The sequence below is a fragment of the Lycium barbarum genome, chromosome 8 (assembly GCF_019175385.1).
Source record: "Lycium barbarum isolate Lr01 chromosome 8, ASM1917538v2, whole genome shotgun sequence".
NCBI lineage: Eukaryota > Viridiplantae > Streptophyta > Magnoliopsida > Solanales > Solanaceae > Lycium > Lycium barbarum.
Window position 1 is genome coordinate 119,674,417 of NC_083344.1, and position 12,201 is coordinate 119,686,617.

The 12,201-nt window shown below is 31.1% G+C and overlaps 1 protein-coding gene across 1 annotated transcript; it reads left to right on the forward strand.

The window, feature by feature from the left end:
* The first annotated feature begins 3,432 nt into the window (after nt 1-3,432).
* Nucleotides 3,433-7,727, forward strand: LOC132606931 (GDSL esterase/lipase At5g03820-like). The gene is made up of 5 exons (XM_060320613.1): nt 3,433-3,760; nt 4,166-4,296; nt 5,084-5,317; nt 6,326-6,581; nt 7,308-7,727. Exons 1-5 carry the CDS (start codon nt 3,532-3,534, stop codon nt 7,499-7,501), a joined length of 1,044 nt encoding a protein of 347 aa, XP_060176596.1. The 5' UTR covers nt 3,433-3,531; the 3' UTR covers nt 7,502-7,727.
* The last annotated feature ends 4,474 nt before the right edge of the window (nt 7,728-12,201 follow it).

Below are 12,201 nucleotides of genomic sequence, written 5' to 3' on the forward strand. Positions count from 1 at the left end.
ATGATTACGTCAGGCATTTGAAGCTCAACATTATTTTGGTGTAAGTTGGTGATGCATTGGGCGTGAACTAATTATAAAACAATATTCTTTTACAGAAAAATAAATAAATTAAAAACTAGATATGCTACAAACTGTGAAGTGATAAACTGTAACAGTAGCTGAAGGCTGAAGCTTTACAGTAGCAATAAAGAGGGTGCTGATATCTCATTATAATTAGCAGGGCGTTTGGATTCATAAATACTTAGCTTGAAGGTAGTTGTGCGAAGTACTCTCCCCAATTCAATGCATTTCGCCTTTCCTAGGAGTAGTACAAAGATTCTTCTTCTTCACAATTGACTTTATAAATGCCCTACTAATTAAATACTAGTGTGACGAAATAAAGGGTAACTCAGTGCACGAAGCATTTCACGTTCATGTGAAGTTTTGATAAAGAGCTGCATTTTAAGAAAGTTTAATATAGATATAGTATATCCTGATACATACTGATTCCACAACTTTGAACTCGTGATCTATAAATCATGGGTACAATTTTATTGCTACTCAAAGCGTGATCCGATCCCTTTTACTAATTAATATGACAAAATAATTCTCTTAATTAGACGTATATATCCAAATTACTAGTGTTGCTTGGGTCTTTATCGCTCACAATTTGCGATGCTTTAATTTGATGGACTATCATGAGTATGAACAGTGGTCTATGAAGATTTTATCAAGTTATACTAGGAGTCCGGAATCAAAATGCCCCCAAAAAAATCATGTGCAACCAAAATACCCCCAAAAAAAATAACAAAAATATCTTTAGCGCAGTAATTTACTGCGCTAAAACAGTTCACGGAGACGGAGCCGTTAACTGCTTTAGCAGTATTTTACTGCGTTATAGAAGCAGTTAGAAAAAAAAATCTATAATGCAGTAAAATACTGCGTTATAGAAATAGTACCAAAAAAAATTGTCCAACTTTATTTTTTGCAACACTTAGTGCTTTTTTCATACTTTAACCAATGATTAGTCGTGTGTCAAGACTCCGAAACGTCAATATTTTATGTAGAATCTGATATATTTTTTTTGCGTACAATAATGTAGGCACAATACATCAAGGATACGTAAACGTTCGGATCGTCATTTTAGGGGTTGAAAAGGTGCCCGAAGTAAGTTTTGTTTGTAAACTTTAGGTTTAACTGTTCTATATACATACACGTCCATTTTTGCTTGAAGACTTATTCTCATTAGCTTAAAGTTTTTAATTTTTAGGGTTTAGATTTAAGTGTGTTATTTTTTAAAGCGTAACTTTATTTTGAATATACGCGGTTTTTTGCGCTCGGACATCCGATTTACAAATTTTTTTTTTTTGCAACATATTCGAAATAAAGTTACGCATTAAAAAATAACACACTTAAAGAACACTTAGTGTTTTTTTCCATAAAAAGATCGCAACATCTTATTTTAATAAATCTTTTCTTTGCAGCACTTAATGTTTTTTTCATACTTTGCCAACGATTAGTCGTGTGTCAAGACTCCGAAACGTCAATATTTTATATAGAACCTGATATTTTTTTCTGCGTACTATAATGTAGGCTCAATACATCAAGGATACGTAAACGTTCGAATCGTCATTTTAGGGGTTGAAAAGGTACCCGAAGTAAGTTTTGTTTAAGGTTTAAGTGTTTTATTTTTTAAGATTTTGATTTAAGCGTATTATTTTTTAATCAAGACATAACTTTATTTTGAAGGATACATCAAGGATACGTAAACGTTCGGATTGTCGTTTTAGGGGTTGAAAAGGTACCCGAAGTAAGTTTTGTTTAAGATTTAAGTGTTTTATTTTTTAAGGTTTTGATTTAAGCGTGTTATTTTTTAATCAAGACATAACTTTATTTTGAATATAAATATAATTCTAAAAAATATAGGGAGAAAAACTAGTTGTAAAGTGGTCAAACTTTAGATGGTCATAACTTTACGCTCGGGCGTCCATTTTACGCGTTTTTTTTGTTTGTTTTGAACTTGCGTATTTTTTCGAGATCTATGCGGACAAACTGCCGCAAGGTGGTTTGGCCGAACCGATTTTTAAAAAAACACCTTTTATCCCATTCAATTTCAATTTTTCCCCAAATTGGCGTGAAATTTTCAGTTTTATTTACTTATAAGATGTGAATGTCAATTTTACTTCTGCGGTTTCAATTTTTGAAAATAAAGCTGACTAATTTTCTCGACATATAAAGTTGACTAAAATAACCTTATAGTCAAACACTAAGTTTTTTCAAACAAAACTTACTTCGGACACCTTTTCAACCCCTAAAATGACGATCTGAACGTATACATATCCTTGATGTATTGAGCCTACATTATTTTACGCAAAAAAAAAATATCAGGCTCTATATAAAATATTGACGTTTCGGAGTCTTGACACACGACTAATCGTTGATCAAAGTATGAAAAAACACACTAAGTGTTGCAAAAAAAAAAAGTTTGCCAATTTTTTTTTTGTGGTCGCTATTTTACTGCTCTATACAAAAAAGTTAAGCAGTTAACGGCTCCGTCTCCGTGAACTACTTTAGCGTAGTAATTTTTACTACGCTAAAAGTATTTTTATCACTTTTTTTTTATTGAGATATTTTGGTTCCACATAATTTTTTTGGGGGGCATTTTGATTTCGGACTCGTTATACTAGCCTCTTACCATAATTTGACTTATAAGTTTGGATTGGTAATTACTACGGTTTAAGGCTTTACTTCTTGTCCCAAATCAATTTCTATTTTCAAACAGTGACGACCTATTGTGTATATACACATAACGGTTCACAAAAATATTATTCACTTCCTGTCAGTTAACTATATAGTACTCCCTCCATTCCATATATATGACCAAATATCCCATCGGGCGGATGGGGGGGTGTGGTGTTGGGGGGTGGCGGCGAGAATATCTTCAAATATCTATCCTTAACCTCGAGCTTCTCTAGCATTTATGCCACGATATATTATTCATTTGTGTGTGTCAATATTAATTTCCTTCACATAAATTTAATTAATTAAAGTAGGTTCACTATGGACAGATAGAAGTTATAATTCTCAAATTGAGCCGTCAAAAAACATTTCTTTTTCTTCAAAAATAAGTATCCACTTGAAATCACCAGTCGTCAAGCTAAAGCAAATTTTCTGTGTGTCACACAAATTTTGCTTTCAGTTTTCCTGAAAAAGTATCTTAAGCTAAGCCTTTATTAAAAATAAATTCGTCACACTCATACTCCTAAACAAACTCACAGTAAAGGACAAAAAAGAAACAAGCTTTTTAGCAGTTAGCTTTATAAATTCGCCTAATAATGTCAATATTCAAACATTAGCTTTATATTAAGAGGTGCCAAACATGCCCCATACTCACATGGAAACTATCAACTTTCTATCCATCAGTTATTTCACTTTTTGACCTTTACTTATTCCAATTCTTCTTAAATTCTCCTCCACACCCCACCAAAAAAAGAGAAGAAAAAAAAAGTGAGGGAAAAATAGAAAATCACTTGAAAAAAAAAAGAAAAAGATATGAGGTTCTTGAAATGTGTTATTTTTCTTGTTATAGTTTTTTATGTAGTGAATGGGGATCCTCTTGTTCCAGCATTGAACATTTTTGGTGACTCTGTAGTTGATGTTGGAAATAATAACAATTTAACTACTCTCATCAAGGCAAATTTTCTTCCTTATGGAAGAGATTTTGTTACACATAGACCCACCGGAAGGTTCTGCAATGGAAAGCTGGCCACTGACTTCACTGGTAATATACATTCGACGCGGATTCAAAATTTGAAATTTATAAGTTTGGTGTCTTTACCAAATCTATTATTGAGTTTTTTTTTAATACATATACATGGTCTAAGCCAAAGTTACTTATTTGGATGAAACACACAGGTTCTTCACTAGGTTCGCCCCTGCATGCGTACAAAAGCTTCAGTAAATCAATTAAGTTTTTCTATATTATGTAGGGGCGGATTCAAGATAGATTCAAGTTTTAAATATTTACCGCTGAATCCATTGAACATTTGATAGGAGTTTATAATACAGTATGTATCGATAGATTAGTTATTTTTTGCACATATATTTATGTTTTGTATCGAAAGTAATGGATTTAGTTCAACTTATGTTCATTTCTCTCATAGTTGCATGTCTTATTTATGGACAGCTGAATATCTTGGGTTCACTACCTACCCACCAGCTTACCTTAGCCCAGAGGCTAGAGGGAGAAATATACTCACTGGTGTCAACTTTGCCTCTGCTGCTTCCGGTTATTATGAAAGGACTCCTCAGCTTTATGTTAGTTTCTTTAATCTTCTTTTGAAGTTTTTGAGTTAATTTTATGCATGATAATTGAACTTTAGTCACCGTGATAGTGCAATCACAAAATTATATTTTGTCATATTAAAAAAACTTAACTTTGTTCACTATAACAATGACGTGAAAATATTAATTTTTGTCGCATAAAAGTAACTGAACTGTATGTAGAAATGTTTAGCGTATACAAATGACCTAAACATCAGATTTATGACGATGAATAATCTTCTTCTTCTTTTTTTTTTTTTCATTAAATTGTTTTTAGTTCTTTCATTTTAGATAATATGGGAAGTAAAAAAATTTACAAAATAATGTTTTATTTTATTTTCTATCATTCGTATTTCTTTTTGAGCCAAAAAATCTGAACTGCTGTAGTTTTATATTTTTTGAGCAAGTCACACATAGTTCAGCAACTTTTTTAATTGTGATAAACAAATATTCTTGTGACTTTCATACTATAATAGATAAAGTTCAATTACTTTAATTCGACAAAAAATAATTTTGTGACCTTTTTTTTTTTCAAACTTCGCACCGTGCCCGGGTACCACCTTGGTGGACCCAACTAATCCATATTAGTGCCGTGCTAATGAAGGATGGATAGATCATACCCATTCACCACAATTCTTAGTGGTTATTTTATGGTCAAGAGCTTTACAATTTACATTATAAAGTAATAGATAATATCGAGAGACCTTATGTGAATAAGTTAATAACCCGAATGAAATCTTATGGTCTCGTGTATAATTAACTTGAAATATACTGTATGCAGCGTGCACTTACCTTGGCACAGCAGCTAGAATATTACAGGGATTGGCAAGGAAAGGTAGTGAATTTAGTGGGGAGGGCCCAAGCTAATAACATAATCTCAGGAGGAATCCATCTATTAAGTGCAGGGAGCAGTGATTTTATTCAAAACTATTATATTAATCCAATGTTCAACAGGATCGTCTCACCTGATCGGTTTTCGGACATGCTTATGCAGTCTTATACTACATTTGTTCAGGTTCTTTTTTTTCCTCTTCTCCTAATTAAGTAATTTATTTTTAACTCTATACTTGGGCGAAGTTGAGTATTTTTATGTAACAAAAAATAGTTTAGTGACTTTGATGTGATAAAATGCAAGTTGATTGAAGATTCGTGAAATTACCATCACTAGTAAACCGTCATTTTATGCAATGGTGAGCCACGATTTTTGGTAAAGGTGATGTCAGTTGACTCCCCTCGAATAACAGTAGCTTCGCCACTGATTAAATGGATTGATGCATTCGGCATGAAATTTGTAGGCATCATATCTTATCTATTAAGAAATGCAAATAGGGATATAGAAACTTTGCCCGAATACTCCTTTGATTTCATTTTATATGACGCTATTTCTTTTTTAGTCTGTTTAGAAAAAATGACACCTTTTTAAATTTAGGAACTCTTTTCATTTTACCCCTAATTACATGATCTTACAATCTTAAAAATGCCTTGACATGTTAATCTACAAGGACTAAAGCACTTTATGTAACAAAACAAAACAATAGATTTATCTTAGATGGCAAACCATATCGAAATCAAGGAACTTTTTTAGTTCAATACTTGTTCGAGTTGATACTTCAGATCTAGATTGAGTCTTGTTCATTAAAAGATCCTTCTTTTTTACTTTCTTTTGTATTCTTAAATGGTGAGAGCTAGCCATAGCTGAGTCTTACTGAAAGAGGGATCAACCTCGTCATGCTTATCAAATATAAACGGACACCTTTAATCATTCACCTCTAATATTATGACACATTCACCTCTATGAATTCTTTCTTTCTTCCTTAAGCTTCGTACCGAGTCAAACATCATCATATAAAGTAAAACGGATCCGAGAGAGTAGCAACTTACTGAAACCTTGGATTGCAATGGAATGGATGAATTGCTCATAAACAAAATCAGATCACACTGTAGCTAAATATGACAATCTTTATTTTAATTGTTGGTTGAAAATATAATCTGTATTTTAACATCAGCAGCAATGTATGAACAGAACCTCTATAGTATGGGAGTAAGGAAAATCGGAGTCACAACTCTGCCACCAACGGGTTGTTTGCCAGCAGCCATTACTTTGTTTGGTAGAGGAAGCAATCAATGTGTTGCTAGATTGAACCAAGATGCTGTTTTCTTCAACAGCAAGCTCAACAGGACATCAGATAATTTGAGGAGCAGGCTTCCAGGACTCAAACTTGTTGTCTTCGACATCTATCAGCCTCTTTTCGATATGATCACTAAACCAGCAGATAGCGGTAATATGCTGAAACACATTTTCTGTTTCGTCTTGACTATACTGATCATTGAACATCAATCAGGCAATATTATAAAGTAGATTAATTTAACGAAAAAGAAAGGAGAAACCATAAATTTATCCATCATTTACCTAATTAAGGGGTTGATAAATTGACGGACTAGAAGGAACAGGTGCACTTGGTGAAGTAGCTAAACCTATGATTGTTGTAGCGATTTATTCATTTGTTCACTTTTTTTAATAGTGACACCACTTACGAAAAATTCTGCATATGCTACTGATCAGGAGATACTCAAAGTTCCTAAATAAAAAATCCATCCGCATTTAAAGGCTGTTAAATCTTTCTTTCTTTTTTCTTCGGTGTGGAGGGAGGATTTATTGTCGTTCAAATTCAAAGAGGAAAATTAACGTAGGACTTTTTCAATTTTGTCCCATCAGCCAAAATTAATTACTGGCGCAAGTCAAAATGCACAAAACCTATACACTCATTATGTATATAATATGTATACTTAACGTATATTCTTTGTATACAATATGTATATCTCGTGTATCTCAATGTGCCTATGATGTAGCGCCTGGCAGGCTGTTAGCTAGTGTGCATCATCTGTATATTTATACTTAATATACAAAACCTATACATTTGCTGGCTATTATTCTTTTGAGCGGTCCAAAAATGTGATTATTGTATCACATTTTCCTTTGACAATCTACTTTTTTACCCCTATAGGATTCTTTGAATCAAGGAGAGCTTGTTGTGGGACTGGTACGATAGAAACATCATTCCTTTGCAATGTCAGGTCAATAGGGACATGCTCCAATGCCACACAGTACGTCTTTTGGGACGGATTCCATCCCTCTGAAGCAGCTAATGAGAAATTAGCTCAAAGTCTGCTGGAGCAGGGCTTTGATCTCATCTCTTAATGCCTGAAAGCTGCGGATATCGTCTACTTTTCTAGTTCAGTCATTTAGTGATACTGTTCTACAGTTGCTGTTGGAGTTGCATCAAGTTTAAGCTATATATTATGTCTTGTGAAGAAGTAGTTATAAACTATTTAAGGGGCTGCTGATAGCCTTCCTAAGTTCATATATGTTTGCCAAGATTTTACCTACTGTTACATAATAATCAGCAGAAAGGTTATTAATAGTAGTGCTTCCACATCACATTCTGTCTCTCCATATCATTGAAGCAAACTAATCAAAGTAAAGTACATTTATCTATTGGAATTTCTCCCTATCCCTGTGTCTATACAAGGCGGACTCAGAATTTGAAGTTTATGATTTCTGAGTATTATCTTTTTCCTTTCTTTTGTGAGATACTAAGGTTCTTGCTTAAATTTATACATTATGTCGCCTTTGTTAGTCAAGTATTGGGTCTAGTTCCTATTTCAATTGCTTGTTCTTGTTCTTCCAAATTGGAATTGGTGTTAATTGATCCCAATCGATGCGCTATCAAGACATGTGGCTAAGAGCCCGTTGGAGTTAGTTGATAAACATTAAGTGCTGAAAGTAACTTTATAAATAACTAGTTACGCATACTGAATCCGATAACACGGAATAGATGTGTTGAATCTTTCTTTAATAAGTATTTAATGGTGATATAAAAATATTGATGAGTAACCTGCCACAACCAAGGGCAGAGCTGGGGGAGGGCCACAAAGAGATTTGTCAAAAGCTACACTTCATATACAAAGTCAATTTTTTATTTAGTAGATGTTGATTTTTCTTGGCTTCTTTATTTTGTTTTCTTCTTTATATTTTAAATCCCCGAACCTTAGTGAAAATTATGACAATGTAATAACGTAATTATGTCAAGTTGACTTTTAAATGAATAAAATAACAATAAGGTCTTTTTGTCACATTATTTTGGCCACAATGACCCAAATGGATTAAATTCATATGACTATTTAGGTCAAATTTAATACTTTATGCTTACTTAATGTCATTTCTATCTTTTCTTCTCTAAGTTTATCTTAATTTAAAATTGTACAATAAAAGTTATGGTGATTTTTACATAAGTGTGGCCAAATTTGGATCAAATTGGTGTGGCCATTTAGCAACTCTCAATAAAATAATATTGTATAACAATTTTCAACACGTGCAAAGTACATAAATTAAATCCATTAGTTTACAAACCACTAGGTTGTGGCTTTTGGTTTTAACATTGTTGAGAGCTATGGTGGATTGACTAAATTAAATGAAGACGCATCGGATACGGAAATTTACCTTGAGCCAATAAACGAAGCCAGAAAATAATAATGTCAAACTCCACGTTCAGTTGTTGTTAGTTAATGAGTCCCTATTTTCTATTGTTGGCAAACTGATAATTATGTATTGGATAATTTGACCGAAGCTTTTTCCCACACAATTTTAACTTAAAGTGCCCGTTGCGCTCCTTGTTTTATGCTTTGAATTGTGATCCTTGTGCCGTTATTTTTATTGTTGTTAGAAAGAAAGAATAAAATATGAACATTCCAGTATGCAAATTGAACAATCATTAATACACTTTTTCTTGACTTAGTAACGAGGAGATGATCTCGTGTGATTTTTCTCTAACAGGAAGTGAAGAAGTTTGATCCACAATTTTGATAGTTATAATACCTTTTTTTGGGGCTAAAATCACAAATCATATATTGTAAGTGTACTAGACGGCCTATGCCCCGTGCGCATTTTAGATTATAATGCATTTATGTGTATGTAGTTGTTTTTTAATAGTAATATTATATATATATATATATATATATATATATATATATATAGAGAGAGAGAGAGAGAGAGAGAGAGTATATATTATGTTCAAAACACGATTAATATAACATTGTAGTTTGTGTTCCGTATCTAAAATTTTATTATATTAATGTTTGCTACGAATACAAAATCGATAAATTTATTAATATTTTTTAAAAGAGAAGACTTGTTTAAAAGGAAACTATTTTCCTCTCTTTGAGATAAAACAATAGCAATATTTAAGCATCAGTTGATACTTTCAATTTTAATTCGATTAATTTAAAGGTGTAAAATACTTATTATTTTTTATCAAATTTTATTTGGATAATTCTAATTCAAATTATTAAATTAATTTTACATGTTTAAAACGAAACAAAGTAGAAATTGATTTCCTATTTAAACGAAGAAATACTATTTTTTTAATTTTTGGTAAATATTCTCGGTTTAGCTCATTTTACTTGTCATGTTGTCTTTTGCATGATTTTTTAAGAAAACTTCGATTAGAATTATAATTTGACTAATTTACCTTATTCATTATTTGATCTCCATTTGATATTTTTTTTTTACGACATTAATCTATTTTCACATTTATTAGAGTAAGAATAAAAATAAAAAAGTAATTAAATTTTATCTTATTTTAAAATATAAATATTTTAAGTATATTTATTTTAGTAAACATAACAAATAAATGACATGGCGGAATAGCAAATACAACAGTTTAATATCTAGATTAGATCTCAGGCTAATATAAAAAAAAATTGTATGGTTTGACTACTTAACCTTTTGAACAAAAGCAATTTTATTTGCTCCCACTAATGGATTGATACGCACGTGGCAATGAATCCATCATTATTGACTTAATGAGATACTTTGAAAATTACATGAATATTGTTTGATTTTTTTAATATGGAGTGCACTTTTTTTTTGACATTATTAATTTGCACTATTTTTATGCATATATATATATATATATATATATATATATATATATATATATATATATATATATATATATATATATATATATATATATTCAAAACACGATTAATATAACATTGTAGTTTGTATTCCATATCTAAAACTTTATTATATTAGTGTTTACTACGAATACAAAGTCTGCACTTTTTTTTTACATTATTTTTTTTTAATATAGGGTTCACTTTTTTTTTTATATTGCTTGATTTTGTTAATATGGAGTCCAATTTTTTTACCGTGAGTTTGGAGATGGTGGGTTATTTTTTATTTATTTTTTTGTTATATTGCTTAATGTTGTTTAGTATGAGGTCCACCCTTTATGGGATGCACTTTTTTTTTTTGACATTACTAGTTTGTACTATTTTTATGCATATAATATATATACATATACTATGTTCAAAACACGATTAATATAACATTGTAGTTTGTGCTTCGTATCTAAAACTTTATTATATTAGTGTTTGTTATGAATACAAAGTCAGCACTTTTTTTTTAATATGGGGTTCACTTTTTTTTTTTATATTGCTTGATTTTGATAATATGGGGTCCACTTTTTTTTTCTCATGAGTTTGGAGATGGTGAGTTCCACTTTTTTTCTTCCTTTTTTTTTTAATTGCTCGGTGTTATTTAGTATGGGGCCCATCCTTTTTTTAAGGGATAACGGACGATGAATTATGGGTCTAAACCCATGCTTTATATAAGTTTTTTTTTTTTATATTGTGGTCTGGCCTTTCTCCGGACCCCGCGCATAGCGGGAGCTTAGTGCACCGGGCTGCCCTTTTATATTGCTTGGTGTTGTTTAGTATGGGCCCACCCTTTTGGATATTATTAGTTTGCACTATTTTTATGCATAATATATATATATACACACACTATGTTCAAAACACGATTAATATAACATTGTAGTTTGTGCTCCGTATCTAAAATTTTATTATATTAGTGTTTGCTACGAATACAAAGTCTGCACTTTTTTTTTTGACATTGTTTGTTTTTTTTAATATGGGATTCACTTTTTTTTTATTGCTTGCTTTTGTCAATATGGGATACTATATTCAAAACACGTTTAATATAACATGGTAGTTTGTGCTCCGTATTTAAAACTTTATTATATTAGTGTTTGCTACGAATACGCATGTGGCAATGAATCCATCATTATTGACTTAATGAGATACTTTGGAAATTACATGAATATTGTTTGATTTTTTAATATGGGGTGCACTTTTTTTTTTATATTATTAATTTGCACTATATATATATATATATATATATATATATACACTATGTTCAAAACACGATTAATATAACATTGTAGTTTGTACTCCGTATCTAAAACTTTATTATATTAGTGTTTACTATGAATACAAAGTCTGCACTTTTTATTTTTTTGACATTATTTTTTTTAATATGGGGTTCACTTTTTTTTTTATATTGTTTGATTTTGTTAATATGGGGTCCACTTTTTTTTACCGTGAGTTTAGAGATGGTGGGTTCCACTTTTTTTTTTATATTGCTTGATGTTGTTTAGTATGGAGTCCACCCTTTATGGGGTACACTTTTTTTTTTGGACATTATTAGTTTGTACTATTTTTATGTATATAATATATATATACATATACTATGTTCAAAACACGATTAATATAACATTGTAGTTTGTGCTCCGTACCTGAAACTTTATTATATTAGTGTTTGCTACGAATACAAAGTTTGCACTTTTTTTTAACATTATATTTTTTTAATACGGGGTTCACTTTTTTTTTTTTGATATTGCTTGATTTTGATAATATGGTATCCACTTTTTTTTTCCCATGAGTTTGGAGATGGTGAGTTCCAATTTTTATCCTTCCCTTATTTTTTTTTATTGAGCAGTGTTATTTAGTATGCCCCCCCCCCCCCCCCCCCCTTTTTTTTTTTAAGGGACAATG

Excerpts from the sequence above, each read along its gene's own strand:
- LOC132606931 (XM_060320613.1), top strand. The coding sequence starts at position 3,532 with ATGAGGTTCTTGAAATGTGTTATTTTTCTTGTTATAGTTTTTTATGTA. Across the intron at positions 3,761-4,165 it reads GCTGGCCACTGACTTCACTG|CTGAATATCTTGGGTTCACT; the intron begins GTAATATACATT and ends ATTTATGGACAG. Across the intron at positions 6,582-7,307 it reads CACTAAACCAGCAGATAGCG|GATTCTTTGAATCAAGGAGA; the intron begins GTAATATGCTGA and ends TTACCCCTATAG.